The 17010-nt window shown below is 28.1% G+C and overlaps 1 protein-coding gene across 8 annotated transcripts in view; it reads right to left on the bottom strand.

Moving 5' to 3' along the window:
• mfas (midline fasciclin) overlaps positions 1–17010 on the bottom strand; it is a 69547-nt gene that overhangs the window by 44528 nt on the left and 8009 nt on the right. For 2 of the 8 annotated variants that reach the window (XM_073972501.1, XM_073972476.1), the window contains exon 2: positions 2977–3135. In XM_073972501.1, coding sequence (XP_073828602.1) covers positions 2977–3059 — 83 coding nt within the window. In that variant the 5' untranslated portion in view covers positions 3060–3135. Of the gene's footprint in view, positions 1–2976; positions 3136–3239; positions 3600–17010 lie in introns of those variants that run through there. The other 6 variants (XM_073972496.1, XM_073972491.1, XM_073972509.1 and 3 more) reach the window with 6 other exon arrangements.

Raw genomic sequence — 17010 nt, 5'->3', positions numbered from 1 at the left:
CTCTGATGAACTTTTCTATGGGAAAAGTCATCTCCGATGAACTTTTCCATAGGAAAAGTCATCTCCAATGAACTTTTCTATAGGAAAAAATCATCTCCAATGAACTTTTCTATAGGAAAAAATCATCTCCAATGAACTTTTCTATAAGAAAAACATTTCCGATGAACTTTTCTATAGGAAAAGTCATCTCCAATGAACTTTTATATAGGAAAAGTCATCTCCGCTGTACTTTTCTATAGGAAAAGTCATCTCCTATGAACTTTTCTATAGGAAAAGTCATCTCCGATGAACTTCTCTATGGGAAAAGTCATCTCCGATGAACTTTTCTATGGGAAAAGTCATCTCCGATGAACTTTTCTATGGGAAAAGTCATCTCCAATGAACTTTTCTATGAGAAAAGTCATCTCCGATGAACTTTTCTATGGGAAAGTCATCTCCGATGAACTTTTCTATGGGAAAAGTCATCTCCGATGAACTTTTTTATGGGAAAAGTCATCTCCGACGAACTTTTCTATGGGAAAAGTCATCTCCGATGAACTTTTCTATGGGAAAAGTCATCTCCGATGAACTTTTCTATGGGAAAAGTCATCTCCGATGAACTTTTCTATGGGAAAAGTCATCTCCGATGAACTTTTCTATGGGAAAAGTCATCTCCGATGAACTTTTCTATGGGAAAAGTCATCTCCGATGAACTTTTCTATGGGAAAAGTCATCTCCGATGAACTTTTCTATGGGAAAAGTCATCTCCGATGAACTTTTCTATGGGAAAAGTCATCTCCGATGAACTTTTCTATGGGAAAAGTCATCTCCGATGAACTTTTCTATGGGAAAAGTCATCTCCGATGAACTTTTCTGTGGGAAAAGTCATCTCTGATGAACTTTTCTGTGGGAAAAGTCATCTCTGATGAACTTTTCTATGGGAAAAGTCATCTCCGATGAACTTTTCTATGGGAAAAGTCATCTCCGATGAACTTTTCTATGGGAAAAGTCATCTCCGATGAACTTTTCTATGGGAAAAGTCATCTCCGATGAACTTTTCTATGGGAAAAGTCATCTCCGATGAACTTTTCTGTGGGAAAAGTCATCTCCGATGAACTTTTCCATAGGAAAAGTCATCTTCAATGAACTTTTCTATAGGAAAACATCATCTCCAATGAACTTTTCTATAGGAAAAAATCATCTCCAATGAACTTTTCTATAAGAAAAACATATCCGATGAACTTTTCTATAGGAAAAGTCATCTCCAATGAACTTTTATATAGGAAAAGTCATCTCCGCTGTACTTTTCTATAGGAAAAGTCATCTCCGCTGTACTTTTCTATAGGAAAAGTCATCTCCTATGAACTTTTCTATAGGAAAAGTCATCTCCGATGAACTTTTCTATGGGAAAAGTCATCTCCGATGGGAAAAGTCATCTCCAATGAACTTTTCTATGGGAAAAGTCATCTCCGATGAACTTTTCTATGGGAAAGTCATCTCCGATGAACTTTTCTATGGGAAAAGTCATCTCCAATGAACTTTTCTATAGGAAAAGTCATCTCCAATGAACTTTTATATAGGAAAAGTCATCTCCGCTGTACTTTTCTATAGGAAAAGTCATCTCCGCTGTACTTTTCTATAGGAAAAGTCATCTCCTATGAACTTTTCTATAGGAAAAGTCATCTCCGATGAACTTTTCTATGGGAAAAGTCATCTCCGATGAACTTTTCTGTGGGAAAAGTCATCTCCGATGAACTTTTCTATGGGAAAAGTCATCTTCGATGAACTTTTCTATGGGAAAATTCATCTCCGATGAACTTTTCTATGGGAAAAGTCATCTCCGATTAAATTTTCTATAGCAAAAGTCATTCCCGATGAACCTTTTTATAAGAAAAGTCATTTCCGATGAACTTTTCTATAGGAAAAGTCTTCACCGATGAACTTTTCTATAGGAAAAGGCATCGCCGATGAAATTTTCCATGGGAAAGCCCATTACCGATGATTTTTTCTAAAGTAAAAGTCTTCACCGAAGAACTTTTCCGTAAACAAGACTTCTCGGATGAACTTTTCTGTAGGAAAAGTCATCTCCGCTGTACTTTTCTAAAGGAAAATTCATCACCGATGAAAATTTTCTATAGAAAAGTCATTATCTACGAAATTTTATATAGGAACAGTCATCTCCGATTAAATTTTCTATAGCAAAAGTCATTCCCGATGAACCTTTTTATAAGAAATGTCATTTCCGATGAACTTTTCTATAGGAAAAGTCTTCACCGAAGTACTTTTCTATAGAAGAAGTCATCTGCAATGAACTTTTGTCTAGAAAAAGTCATCTCCGATGAACTTTTCTATAGGAAAGGTCATCGCCGATGAACTTTTCTAAAGGATAAGTCATCTCCGATGAATTTTTCTTTGGGAAAAGTCATCTCCGATGAACTTTTCTAATGGAAAAGCCATCTCTGAAAAGTCTTGTTTCTCACTTCTTGAACTTTCATTGTGCTTTGTCACGCCTATTTTCCACCTGCTAAGCTTTGCTTTTAAACGGGTTAAGCAACAAGCAAATCGACGATAATTGGCTCCAACAAATCTTGTTTCTCGCTTTCAATTACTTTGTGGACTATAAACCAACCGTTCATTGCAAAATGGATTAGTATTGAAATAATTACAAAAAAATTTACAATTTTATAAAGCGGCATAAAAATGTTGGCGGCATACAAACAATAATGGAAATCACATGGCAAAATTAGTTATTTTTTTATTATTTTGGAAAAGTGTGCTAAATTTTTATGAGTGGTGTGTTGATGATACGAATCGGCGGCGATGGTGTTGTTTGGCATTACTTTGGTGGGTGACTGTTAAGCAAAATGTGCAATTTTTGTTTTCTTCTTTCAAAAGCAGACATACGATACGATGACATATAATTAAATAATTATAAGCATTACAGACAAATGTGATGGCATTGCATTGTTAATAAAAAGAAAAAAATTTTAAACTTACCTTCCAAAATATTGGCCATTAACATTGCTCGTGGCAATCAGCAACACGGCTGATAGTAGAAAACTTAAAGTAAAGCGCTTCATTGCGATAGTGAATGCGTTCAAAACGAGCTTCAAATTAACCGAAAGTTCTGGTACTTCCGTTACAATGCGTCGTGGACTGGGTTTAAAAATAAAATAAGAAAATTTTACGTTAATTTTTTGTTCACAATTTCAATTTGATTTTTTTTAATTTTGATGGCAATTTCTTTTTTCACAACTCACATTTTATTTCAAAAGAAAATTTTAAAAATTTGTGATCACTTGCTTTTTGTTCAGCACTTGTTTTTTTTCGTTAAAAGAAAAACTTTTCGCTTGCCTTTTCTTTTCAGAGATCTCAGTTGTGTACGGAACACAGAGCGAGAGTGTGTAAAATGCGCGTTTGCAAGAGTCTTTTTGTATTGGTTCTTTTTCACAGCACAGTTAAAATATTACTGAAGCCAGAACCTGAATTGAGCCGGTATTTATAATGTGGGCTGTGATGAGGCTCAGCCAGGCAGCCAACTCAACCTCATACCAACACTAACCAACAATACCCCAACCATATCTATCCATCTCACAAACACACTTGTCTGTCCGTCTGTCTTCAATGTTTTTGTTTATGGTTTTTATTTTTATTTCTCATTTTGTGGTGTGGAGTCCCCCATCATCTTCATCATCATAAACAAATGACGTTTTTAACACTCTGACAACCCAAGAGGCCTCTTCTTTTCTTCTTGCTGAGACTAATTCCTACACAAAGAAAAATTACAGGTAGTCAAATGCAACAACAGGTAATTTTATTAATTTGTAACATTTTTCAGGGATAAAATCCCTTAATCCCCTTCAACAGTTCCTTTGTTTTAGAATTTTTGAGGGATTTTCAAAAAAAGAAAATAATAAGTCAATGACGAAATGTTTAGGCCACGTCATTTATGTGAGTGTCCAATGTGTGTTTGGTTGATAAGGAGACAATTTATTGAAAGAAATTTATTTTTGATTAATACATTAACATTAAGCTATGAAGGGAGGAGGGGAACAGACTAAAGATGATTTTTTTCTAAAGAAAAAGTTATCAACGATGACTTTTTCTAAAGAAAAAGTCATCAACAATGATTTTTTCTAAAGAAAAAGTTATCAACGATGATTTTATCTAAAAGAAAAAGTCATCAGCGAAGATTTTTTCTAAAGAAAAAGTCATCAACGATGATGATTTTTTCTTTAGAAAAAGTCATCAACGATGATTTTCTCTAAAGAAAAAAGTCATCAACGATGATTTTCTCTAAAGAAAAAAGTCATCAACGATGATTTTTTCTAAAGAAAAAGTCATCAGCGAAGATTTTTTCCAAAGAAAAAGTCATCAACGATGATTTTTTCTAAAGAAAAGGTCATCAGCGAAGATTTATTCTAAAGAAAAAGTCATCATTTTTTCTAAAGAAAAAGTCATCAACGATGATTTTTTCTAAGGAAAAAGTCATCAACGATTATTTTTTCTATAGAAAAAGTCATCAATGATGATTGTTTCTAAAGAAAAAGTCATCAACGATGATTTTTTTCTAAAGAAAAAGTCATCAACGATGATTTTTTTCTAAAGAAAAAGTCATTAACGATGTTTTTTCTAAAGAAAAAGTCATCAACGATGATTTTTTCTAAAGAAAAAGTCATCAATGATGATTTTTTCTAAAGAAAAACTCATCAATGATGATGATTTTTTCTAAAAAAAAAGTCATCAGCGATGATTTTTCTAAAGAAAAACTCATCAACGATGATTTTTCTAAAGAAAAAGTCATCAGCGAAGATTTTTTCTAAAGAAAAATTCATCAACGATGATTTTTTCTGAAGAAGAAGTCATCAACGATGATTTTTTCTAAAGAAAAAGTAATCAAAGATGATTTTTTCTGAAGAAGAAGTCATCAGCGATGATTTTTTCTAAAGAAAAAGTCTAAAAAAAAGTCATCAGCGATGATTTTTTCTAAAGAAAAAGTCATCAACGATGATTTTTTTCTAAAGAAAAAGTCGTCAACGATGATTTTTTCTAAAGAAAAAGTCATCAACGATGATTTTTTCTAAAGACAAAGTCATCAACGATGATTTTTTCTAAAGAAAAAGTCATCAGCAATGATTTTTTCTAAAGACAAAGTCATCAACGATGATTTTTTCTAAAGAAAAAGTCATCAACGATGATTTTTTCTAAAGACAAAGTCATCAACGATGATTTTTTCTAAAGAAAAAGTCATCAACGATGATTTCAACGATAATTTTTTCTAAAGAAAAAGTCATCAACGATGATTTCAACGATGATTTTTTCTAAAGAAAAAGTCATCAACGATGATTTTTTTCTAAAGAAAAAGTCATCAACGATGATTTTTTCTAAAGAAAAAGTCATCAACGATGATTTTTTCTAAAGAAAAAGTCATCAACTATGATTTTTTTCTAAAGAAAAAGTCATCAACGATGATTATTTCTAAATAAAAAGTCATCAACAATGATGTTTTCCAAAGAAAAAGTCATCAACGATGATTTTTTCCAAAGAAAAAGTCATCAACGATGATTTTTTCTAAAGAAAAAGTCATCAACGATGATTTTTTCTAAAGAAAAAGTCATCAGCGAAGATTTATTCTAAAGAAAGAGTCACCAGCGAAGATTTATTCTAAAGAAAAAGTCATCAACGATGATTTTTTCAAAAGAAAAAGTCATCAACGATGATTTTTTCTAAAAAAAAAGTCATCAACGATGATTTTTTCTAAAGAAAAAGTCATCAAGGATGATTTTTTTCTAAAGAAAAAGTCATCAACGATAATTTTTTTCTAAAGAAAAATTCATCAACGATGATTTTTTTCTAAAGAAAAAGTCATCAACGATGATTCTTTCTAAAGAAAAAGTTATCAACAATGATGTTTTCTAAAGAAAAAGTCATCAACAATGATGTTTTCTAAAGAAAAAGTCATCAACAATGATTTTTTCTAAAGAAAAAGTCATCAACAATGATTTTTTCTAAAGAAAAAGTCATCAACGATGATTTTTTCTAAAGAAAAAGTCATCAATGATGATTTTTTCTAAGTCATCAACGATGATTTTTTCTAAGGAAAAAGTCATCAACGATGATTTTTTCTATAGAAAAACTCATCAACCATTATTTTTTCTAAAGAAAAAGTCATCAACAATGATTTTTTCTAAAGAAAAAGTCATCAACGATGATTTTTTTCTAAAGAAAAAGTCATCAGCGATGATTTTTTCTAAAGAAAAAGTCATCAACGATGATTTTTTCTAAAAAAAAGTCATCAACAATGATTTTTTTTCTAAAGAAAAAGTCGTCAACAATGATGTTTTCTAAAGAAAAAGTCATCAACGATGATTTTTTTCTAAAGAAAAAGTCATCAACGATGATTCTTTCTAAAGAAAAAGTTATCAACAATGATGTTTTCTAAAGAAAAAGTCATCAACAATGATGTTTTCTAAAGAAAAAGTCATCAACAATGATTTTTTCTAAAGAAAAAGTCATCAACGATGATTTTTTCTAAAGAAAAAGTCTTCAATGATGATTTTTTCTAAGTCATCAACGATGATTTTTTCTAAGGAAAAAGTCATCAACGATGATTTTTTCTATAGAAAAACTCATCAACCATTATTTTTTCTAAAGAAAAAGTCATCAACAATGATTTTTTCTAAAGAAAAAGTCATCAACGATGATTTTTTTCTAAAGAAAAAGTCATCAGCGATGATTTTTTCTAAAGAAAAAGTCATCAACGATGATTTTTTCTAAAAAAAAGTCATCAACAATGATTTTTTTTCTAAAGAAAAAGTCGTCAACAATGATGTTTTCTAAAGAAAAAGTCATCAACGATGATTTTTTTCTAAAGAAAAAGTCATCAACGATGATTCTTTCTAAAGAAAAAGTTATCAACAATGATGTTTTCAAAAGAAAAAGTCATCAACAATGATGTTTTCTAAAGAAAAAGTCATCAACAATGATTTTTTCTAAAGAAAAAGTCATCAACGATGATTTTTTCTAAAGAAAAAGTCTTCAATGATGATTTTTTCTAAGTCATCAACGATGATTTTTTCTAAGGAAAAAGTCATCAACGATGATTTTTTCTATAGAAAAACTCATCAACCATTATTTTTTCTAAAGAAAAAGTCATCAACAATGATTTTTTTCTAAAGAAAAAGTCATCAACGATGATTTTTTTCTAAAGAAAAAGTCATCAACGATGATTTTTTTCTAAAGAAAAAGTCATCAGCGATGATTTTTTCTAAAGAAAAAGTCATCAACGATGATTTTTTCTAAAAAAAAGTCATCAACAATGATTTTTTTTCTAAAGAAAAAGTCGTCAACAATGATGTTTTCTAAAGAAAAAGTCATCAACGATGATTTTTTTCTAAAGAAAAAGTCATCAACGATGATTCTTTCTAAAGAAAAAGTTATCAACAATGATGTTTTCTAAAGAAAAAGTCATCAACAATGATGTTTTCTAAAGAAAAAGTCATCAACAATGATTTTTTCTAAAGAAAAAGTCATCAACGATGATTTTTTCTAAAGAAAAAGTTATCAATGATGATTTTTTCTAAGTCATCAACGATGATTTTTTCTAAGGAAAAAGTCATCAACGATGATTTTTTCTATAGAAAAACTCATCAACCATTATTTTTTCTAAAGAAAAAGTCATCAACAATGATTTTTTCTAAAGAAAAAGTCATCAACGATGATTTTTTTCTAAAGAAAAAGTCATCAGCGATGATTTTTTCTAAAGAAAAAGTCATCAACGATGATTTTTTCTAAAAAAAGTCATCAACAATGATTTTTTTTCTAAAGAAAAAGTCGTCAACGATGATTTTTTCTAAAGAAAAAGTCATCAACGATCTTTTTTTCTAAAGAAAAAGTCATCAACGATGATTTTTTTCCTAAAGAAAAAGTCATCAACGATCTTTTTTTCTAAAGAAAAAGTCATCAACGATGATTTTTCCTAAAGAAAAAGTCATCAACGATGATTTTTTTCTAAAGAAAAAGTCATCAACGATGATTTTTTTCTAAAGAAAAAGTCATCAACGATGATTTTTTCTAAAGAAAAAGTCATCAACGATCATTTTTTCTAAAGAAAAAGTCATCAACGATGATTTTTCCTAAAGAAAAAGTCATCAACGATCTTTTTTTCTAAAGAAAAGGTCATCAACGATGATTTTTTCTAAAGAAAAAGTCATCAACGATGATTTTTTTCTAAAGAAAAAGTCATCAACGATGATTTTTTTCTAAAGAAAAAGTCATCAACGATGTTTTTTTCTAAAGAAAAAGTCATCAACGATGTTTCTTCTAAAGAAAAAGTCATCAACGATGTTTTTTCTAAAGAAAAAGTCATCAACGATGATTTTTTCTAAAGAAAAAGTCATCAGCGAAGATTTATTCTAAAGAAAAAGTCATCAACGATGATTTTTTCTAAAGAAAAAGTCATCAACGATGATTTTTTTCTAAAGAAAAAGTCATCAACGATGATTTTTTCCAAAGAAAAAGTCATCAACGATGATTTTTTCTAAAGAAAAAGTCATCAACAATGATTTTTTCTAAAGAAAAAGTCATCAACAATGATTATTTCTAAAGAAAAAGTCATCAACGATGATTTTTTTTTTAAAGAAAAAAGTCATCAACGATGATTTTTTCTAAAAAAAAAGTCATCAACGATGATTTTTTCTAAAGAAAAACTCATCAACGATGATTTTTCTAAAGAAAAAGTCATCAGCGAAGATTTTTTCTAAAGAAAAAGTCATCAACGATGATTTTTTCTAATGAAAAAGTTATCAACGATGATTTTTTCTAAAGAAAAATTCATCAACTATGATTTTTTCTAAAGAAAAGGTCATCAACGATGATTTTTTTCTGAAGAAGAAGTCATCAACAATGATTTTTTCTAAAGAAAAAGTCATCAAAGATGATTTTTTCTGAAGCAGAAGTCGTCAGCGAAGATTTTTTCTAAAGAAAAAGTCATCAACGATGATTTTTTTCTGAAGAAGAAGTCATCAGCGAATGATTTTTTCTAAAGAAAAAGTCATCAACGATGATTTTTTCTAAAGAAAAAGTCATCAACGATGATTTTATCTAAAGAAAAAGTCATCAACGATGATTTTTTTCTGAAGAAGAAGTCATCAGCGAAGATTTTTTCTAAAGAAAAAGTCATCAACGATGATTTTTTCTAAAGAAAAAGTCATCAGCTATGATTTTTTCTAAAAAAAAGTCATCAGCGAAGATTTTTTCTAAAGAAAAATTAATCAACGATGATTTTTTCTAAAGAAAAATTCATCAACGATGATTTTTTCTAAAAAAAAAAAGTCATCAACGATGATTTTTTTCTGAAGAAAAAGTCATCAACGATGATTTTTTCTACAGAAAAAGTCATCAGCGATGATTTTATCTAAAGAAACAGTCATCAACGATGATCTTTTTCTAAAAAACAAGTCATCAACGATGATCTTTTTCTAAATAAAAAGTCATCAACGATGATTTTTTCTAAAGAAAAACTCATCAACGAAGATTTTTTCTAAAGAAAAAGGCATCAGCGATGATTTTTTCTAAAAAAAACGATGATTTTTTTCTAAAGAAAAAGTCATCAACGATGATTTTTTCTAAAGAAAAATTCATCAACGATGATCTTTTCTAAAGAAAAAGTCATCATCGATGATTGTTTCTAAGGAAAAAGTCATCAGCGATGATTTTTTCTAAAAAAAAGTCATCAGCGAAGATTTTTTCTAAAAAAAAGTCATCAGCGAAGATTTTTTCTAAAGAAAGAGTCATCAACGATGATTTTTTCTAAAGAAAAAAGTCATCAACGATGATTTTTTCTAAAGAAAAAGTCATCAACGATGATTCTTTTCTAAAGAAAAAGTCATCAACAATGATTTTTTTCTAAAGAAAAAGTCTCAACGATGATTTTTTCTAAAAAAAAAGTCATCAACGATGATTTTTTCTAATGAAAAAGTCATCAACGATGATTGTTTCTAAAGAAAAAGTCATCAACGATGATTTTTTCTAAAGAAAAAGTCATCAACGATGATTTTTACTAAAGAAAAAGTCATCAACGATGATTTTTTCTAAAGAAAAAGTCATCAACGATGATTTTTTCTAAAGAAAAAGTCATCAACGATGATTCTTTTCTAAAGAAAAAGTCATCAACAATGATTTTTTTCTAAAGAAAAAGTCATCAACGATGATTTTTTCTAAAGAAAAGGTCATCAACGATGATTTTTTCTAAAGATAAAGTCATCAACGATAATTTTTTCTAAAGAAAAAGTCATCAACGATGATTTTTTTCTAAAGAAAAAGTCATCAGCGATGATTTTTTTTTTAAGAAAAAGTCATCAACAATGATTTTTTTCTAAAGAAAATGTCATCAGCGGTGATTTTTTTTTTCTAAAGAAAATGTCATCAGCGATGATTTTTTTTATAGAAAAAGTCAACAAAGATGATTTTTTCTAAAGAAAAAGTCATCAACGATGTTTTTTTCTAAAGAAAAAGTCATCAGCGATGATTTTTTTTAAGAAAAAGTCATCAACAATGATTTTTTTCTAAAGAAAAAGTCGTCAACGATGATTTTTTTTAAATAAAAAGTCATCAACGATTATTTTTTCTAAAGAGAAAATCATCAACGATGATGTTTTCTAAAGAAAAAGTCATCAACGATGATTTTTTCTCAAAAAAAAAGTCATCAACGATGATTTTTTCTAAAGAAAAATCATCAACGATGATTTTTTCTAAAGAAAAAGTCATCAGCGATGATTTTTTCTAAAGAAAAAGTCATCAACGATGATTTTCTAAAGAAAAAGTCATCAACGATGATTTTTTCTAAAGAAAAAAGTCATCAACGATGAGTTTTTCTAAAGAAAAAGTCATCAGCGATGATTTTTTCTAAAGAAAAAGTCATCAGCGATGATTTTTTCTAAAGAAAAAGTCATCAACGATGATTTTTTCTAAAGAAAAAGTCATCAACGATGATTTTTTCTAAAGAAAAAGTCATCAACGATGATTTTTTCTAAAGAAAAAGTCATCAACGATGATTTTTTCTAAAGAAAAAGTCATCAACGATGATTTTTTCTAAAGAAAAAGTCATCAACGATGATTTTTTTTAAAGAAAAGGTCATCAACGATGATTTTATCTAAAGAAAAAGTCATCAACGATGATTTTTTTCTGAAGAAGAAGTCATCAGCGAAGATTTTTTCTAAAGAAAAAGTCATCAACGATGATTTTTTCTAAAGAAAAAGTCATCAGCTATGATTTTTTCTAAAAAAAAGTCATCAGCGAAGATTTTTTCTAAAGAAAAATTAATCAACGATGATTTTTTCTAAAGAAAAATTCATCAACGATGATTTTTTCTAAAAAAAAAAGTCATCAACGATGATTTTTTTCTGAAGAAAAAGTCATCAACGATGATTTTTTCTACAGAAAAAGTCATCAGCGATGATTTTACCTAAGAAACAGTCATCAACGATGATCTTTTTCTAAAAAACAAGTCATCAACGATGATCTTTTTCTAAATAAAAAGTCATCAACGATGATTTTTTCTAAAGAAAAACTCATCAACGAAGATTTTTTCTAAAGAAAAAGGCATCAGCGATGATTTTTTCTAAAAAAACGATGATTTTTTCTAAAGAAAAAGTCATCAACGATGATTTTTTCTAAAGAAAAAGTCATCAACGATGATCTTTTCTAAAGAAAAAGTCATCATCGATGATTGTTTCTAAGGAAAAAGTCATCAGCGATGATTTTTTCTAAAAAAAGTCATCAGCGAAGATTTTTTCTAAAGAAAGAGTCATCAACGATGATTTTTTCTAAAGAAAAAAGTCATCAACGATGATTTTTTCTAAAGAAAAAGTCATCAACGATGATTCTTTTCTAAAGAAAAAGTCATCAACAATGATTTTTTTCTGAAGAAAAAGTCTCAACGATGATTTTTTCTAAAAAAAAGTCATCAACGATGATTTTTTCTAATGAAAAAGTCATCAACGATGATTGTTTCTAAAGAAAAAGTCATCAACGATGATTTTTTCTAAAGAAAAAGTCATCAACGATGATTTTTTCTAATGAAAAAGTCATCAACGATGATTTTTTCTAATGAAAAAGTCATCAACGATGATTGTTTCTAAAGAAAAAGTCATCAACGATGATTTTTTCTAAAGAAAAAGTCATCAACGATGATTCTTTTCTAAAGAAAAAGTCATCAACAATGATTTTTTTCTAAAGAAAAAGTCATCAACGATGATTTTTTCTAAAGAAAAGGTCATCAACGATGATTTTTTCTAAAGATAAAGTCATCAACGATAATTTTTTCTAAAGAAAAAGTCATCAACGATGATTTTTTTCTAAAGAAAAAGTCATCAACAATGATTTTTTTCTAAAGAAAAAGTCATCAGCGGTGATTTTTTTTTTCTAAAGAAAATGTCATCAGCGATGATTTTTTCTATAGAAAAAGTCAACAAAGATGATTTTTTCTAAAGAAAAAGTCATCAACGATGTTTTTTCTAAAGAAAAAGTCATCAGCGATGATTTTTTTTTAAGAAAAAGTCATCAACAATGATTTTTTTCTAAAGAAAAAGTCATCACCGATGATTTTTTCTAAAGAAAAAGTCGTCAACGATGATTTTTTTTAAATAAAAAGTCATCAACGATTATTTTTTCTAAAGAGAAAATCATCAACGATGATGTTTTCTAAAGAAAAAGTCATCAACAATGATTTTTTCTAAAGAAAAAGTCATCACCGATGATTTTTTCTAAAGAAAAAGTCGTCAACGATGATTTTTTTTAAATAAAAAGTCATCAACGATTATTTTTTCTAAAGAAAAAGTCATCAACGATGATTTTTTCTAAAGAAAAAGTCTTCAATGATGATTTTTTCTAAGTCATCAACGATGATTTTTTCTAAGGAAAAAGTCATCAACGATGATTTTTTCTATAGAAAAACTCATCAACCATTATTTTTTCTAAAGAAAAAGTCATCAACAATGATTTTTTCTAAAGAAAAAGTCATCAACGATGATTTTTTTCTAAAGAAAAAGTCATCAACGATGATTTTTTTCTAAAGAAAAAGTCATCAGCGATGATTTTTTCTAAAGAAAAAGTCATCAACGATGATTTTTTCTAAAAAAAAGTCATCAACAATGATTTTTTTTCTAAAGAAAAAGTCGTCAACAATGATGTTTTCTAAAGAAAAAGTCATCAACGATGATTTTTTTCTAAAGAAAAAGTCATCAACGATGATTCTTTCTAAAGAAAAAGTTATCAACAATGATGTTTTCTAAAGAAAAAGTCATCAACAATGATGTTTTCTAAAGAAAAAGTCATCAACAATGATTTTTTCTAAAGAAAAAGTCATCAACGATGATTTTTTCTAAAGAAAAAGTTATCAATGATGATTTTTTCTAAGTCATCAACGATGATTTTTTCTAAGGAAAAAGTCATCAACGATGATTTTTTCTATAGAAAAACTCATCAACCATTATTTTTTCTAAAGAAAAAGTCATCAACAATGATTTTTTCTAAAGAAAAAGTCATCAACGATGATTTTTTTCTAAAGAAAAAGTCATCAGCGATGATTTTTTCTAAAGAAAAAGTCATCAACGATGATTTTTTCTAAAAAAAGTCATCAACAATGATTTTTTTTCTAAAGAAAAAGTCGTCAACGATGATTTTTTCTAAAGAAAAAGTCATCAACGATCTTTTTTTCTAAAGAAAAAGTCATCAACGATGATTTTTTTCCTAAAGAAAAAGTCATCAACGATCTTTTTTTCTAAAGAAAAAGTCATCAACGATGATTTTTCCTAAAGAAAAAGTCATCAACGATGATTTTTTTCTAAAGAAAAAGTCATCAACGATGATTTTTTTCTAAAGAAAAAGTCATCAACGATGATTTTTTCTAAAGAAAAAGTCATCAACGATCATTTTTTCTAAAGAAAAAGTCATCAACGATGATTTTTCCTAAAGAAAAAGTCATCAACGATCTTTTTTTCTAAAGAAAAGGTCATCAACGATGATTTTTTCTAAAGAAAAAGTCATCAACGATGATTTTTTTCTAAAGAAAAAGTCATCAACGATGATTTTTTTCTAAAGAAAAAGTCATCAACGATGTTTTTTTCTAAAGAAAAAGTCATCAACGATGTTTCTTCTAAAGAAAAAGTCATCAACGATGTTTTTTCTAAAGAAAAAGTCATCAACGATGATTTTTTCTAAAGAAAAAGTCATCAGCGAAGATTTATTCTAAAGAAAAAGTCATCAACGATGATTTTTTCTAAAGAAAAAGTCATCAACGATGATTTTTTTCTAAAGAAAAAGTCATCAACGATGATTTTTTCCAAAGAAAAAGTCATCAACGATGATTTTTTCTAAAGAAAAAGTCATCAACAATGATTTTTTCTAAAGAAAAAGTCATCAACAATGATTATTTCTAAAGAAAAAGTCATCAACGATGATTTTTTTTTTAAAGAAAAAAGTCATCAACGATGATTTTTTCTAAAAAAAAAGTCATCAACGATGATTTTTTCTAAAGAAAAACTCATCAACGATGATTTTTCTAAAGAAAAAGTCATCAGCGAAGATTTTTTCTAAAGAAAAAGTCATCAACGATGATTTTTTCTAATGAAAAAGTTATCAACGATGATTTTTTCTAAAGAAAAATTCATCAACTATGATTTTTTCTAAAGAAAAGGTCATCAACGATGATTTTTTTCTGAAGAAGAAGTCATCAACAATGATTTTTTCTAAAGAAAAAGTCATCAAAGATGATTTTTTCTGAAGCAGAAGTCGTCAGCGAAGATTTTTTCTAAAGAAAAAGTCATCAACGATGATTTTTTTCTGAAGAAGAAGTCATCAGCGAATGATTTTTTCTAAAGAAAAAGTCATCAACGATGATTTTTTCTAAAGAAAAAGTCATCAACGATGATTTTATCTAAAGAAAAAGTCATCAACGATGATTTTTTTCTGAAGAAGAAGTCATCAGCGAAGATTTTTTCTAAAGAAAAAGTCATCAACGATGATTTTTTCTAAAGAAAAAGTCATCAGCTATGATTTTTTCTAAAAAAAAGTCATCAGCGAAGATTTTTTCTAAAGAAAAATTAATCAACGATGATTTTTTCTAAAGAAAAATTCATCAACGATGATTTTTTCTAAAAAAAAAAAGTCATCAACGATGATTTTTTTCTGAAGAAAAAGTCATCAACGATGATTTTTTCTACAGAAAAAGTCATCAGCGATGATTTTATCTAAAGAAACAGTCATCAACGATGATCTTTTTCTAAAAAACAAGTCATCAACGATGATCTTTTTCTAAATAAAAAGTCATCAACGATGATTTTTTCTAAAGAAAAACTCATCAACGAAGATTTTTTCTAAAGAAAAAGGCATCAGCGATGATTTTTTCTAAAAAAAACGATGATTTTTTTCTAAAGAAAAAGTCATCAACGATGATTTTTTCTAAAGAAAAATTCATCAACGATGATCTTTTCTAAAGAAAAAGTCATCATCGATGATTGTTTCTAAGGAAAAAGTCATCAGCGATGATTTTTTCTAAAAAAAAGTCATCAGCGAAGATTTTTTCTAAAAAAAAGTCATCAGCGAAGATTTTTTCTAAAGAAAGAGTCATCAACGATGATTTTTTCTAAAGAAAAAAGTCATCAACGATGATTTTTTCTAAAGAAAAAGTCATCAACGATGATTCTTTTCTAAAGAAAAAGTCATCAACAATGATTTTTTTCTAAAGAAAAAGTCTCAACGATGATTTTTTCTAAAAAAAAAGTCATCAACGATGATTTTTTCTAATGAAAAAGTCATCAACGATGATTGTTTCTAAAGAAAAAGTCATCAACGATGATTTTTTCTAAAGAAAAAGTCATCAACGATGATTTTTTCTAAAGAAAAAGTCATCAACGATGATTTTTTCTAAAGAAAAAGTCATCAACGATGATTCTTTTCTAAAGAAAAAGTCATCAACAATGATTTTTTTCTAAAGAAAAAGTCATCAACGATGATTTTTTCTAAAGAAAAGGTCATCAACGATGATTTTTTCTAAAGATAAAGTCATCAACGATAATTTTTTCTAAAGAAAAAGTCATCAACGATGATTTTTTTCTAAAGAAAAAGTCATCAGCGATGATTTTTTTTTTAAGAAAAAGTCATCAACAATGATTTTTTTCTAAAGAAAATGTCATCAGCGGTGATTTTTTTTTTCTAAAGAAAATGTCATCAGCGATGATTTTTTTTATAGAAAAAGTCAACAAAGATGATTTTTTCTAAAGAAAAAGTCATCAACGATGTTTTTTTCTAAAGAAAAAGTCATCAGCGATGATTTTTTTTAAGAAAAAGTCATCAACAATGATTTTTTTCTAAAGAAAAAGTCGTCAACGATGATTTTTTTTTAAATAAAAAGTCATCAACGATTATTTTTTCTAAAGAGAAAATCATCAACGATGATGTTTTCTAAAGAAAAAGTCATCAACGATGATTTTTTCTCAAAAAAAAAGTCATCAACGATGATTTTTTCTAAAGAAAAATCATCAACGATGATTTTTTCTAAAGAAAAAGTCATCAGCGATGATTTTTTCTAAAGAAAAAGTCATCAACGATGATTTTCTAAAGAAAAAGTCATCAACGATGATTTTTTCTAAAGAAAAAAGTCATCAACGATGAGTTTTTCTAAAGAAAAAGTCATCAGCGATGATTTTTTCTAAAGAAAAAGTCATCAGCGATGATTTTTTCTAAAGAAAAAGTCATCAACGATGATTTTTTCTAAAGAAAAAGTCATCAACGATGATTTTTTCTAAAGAAAAAGTCATCAACGATGATTTTTTCTAAAGAAAAAGTCATCAACGATGATTTTTTCTAAAGAAAAAGTCATCAACGATGATTTTTTCTAAAGAAAAAGTCATCAACGATGATTTTTTCTAAAGAAAAGGTCATCAACGATGATTTTATCTAAAGAAAAAGTCATCAACGATGATTTTTTTCTGAAGAAGAAGTCATCAGCGAAGATTTTTTCTAAAGAAAAA

The sequence above is a fragment of the Musca autumnalis genome, unplaced genomic scaffold, assembly GCF_047663935.1.
Source record: "Musca autumnalis isolate F117 unplaced genomic scaffold, ASM4766393v1 scaffold_1, whole genome shotgun sequence".
NCBI classification, from domain to species: Eukaryota; Metazoa; Arthropoda; class Insecta; order Diptera; family Muscidae; genus Musca; species Musca autumnalis.
Note: the sequence above shows the minus strand (reverse complement) of the source record. Positions and strands in the feature narration are given on the sequence as shown.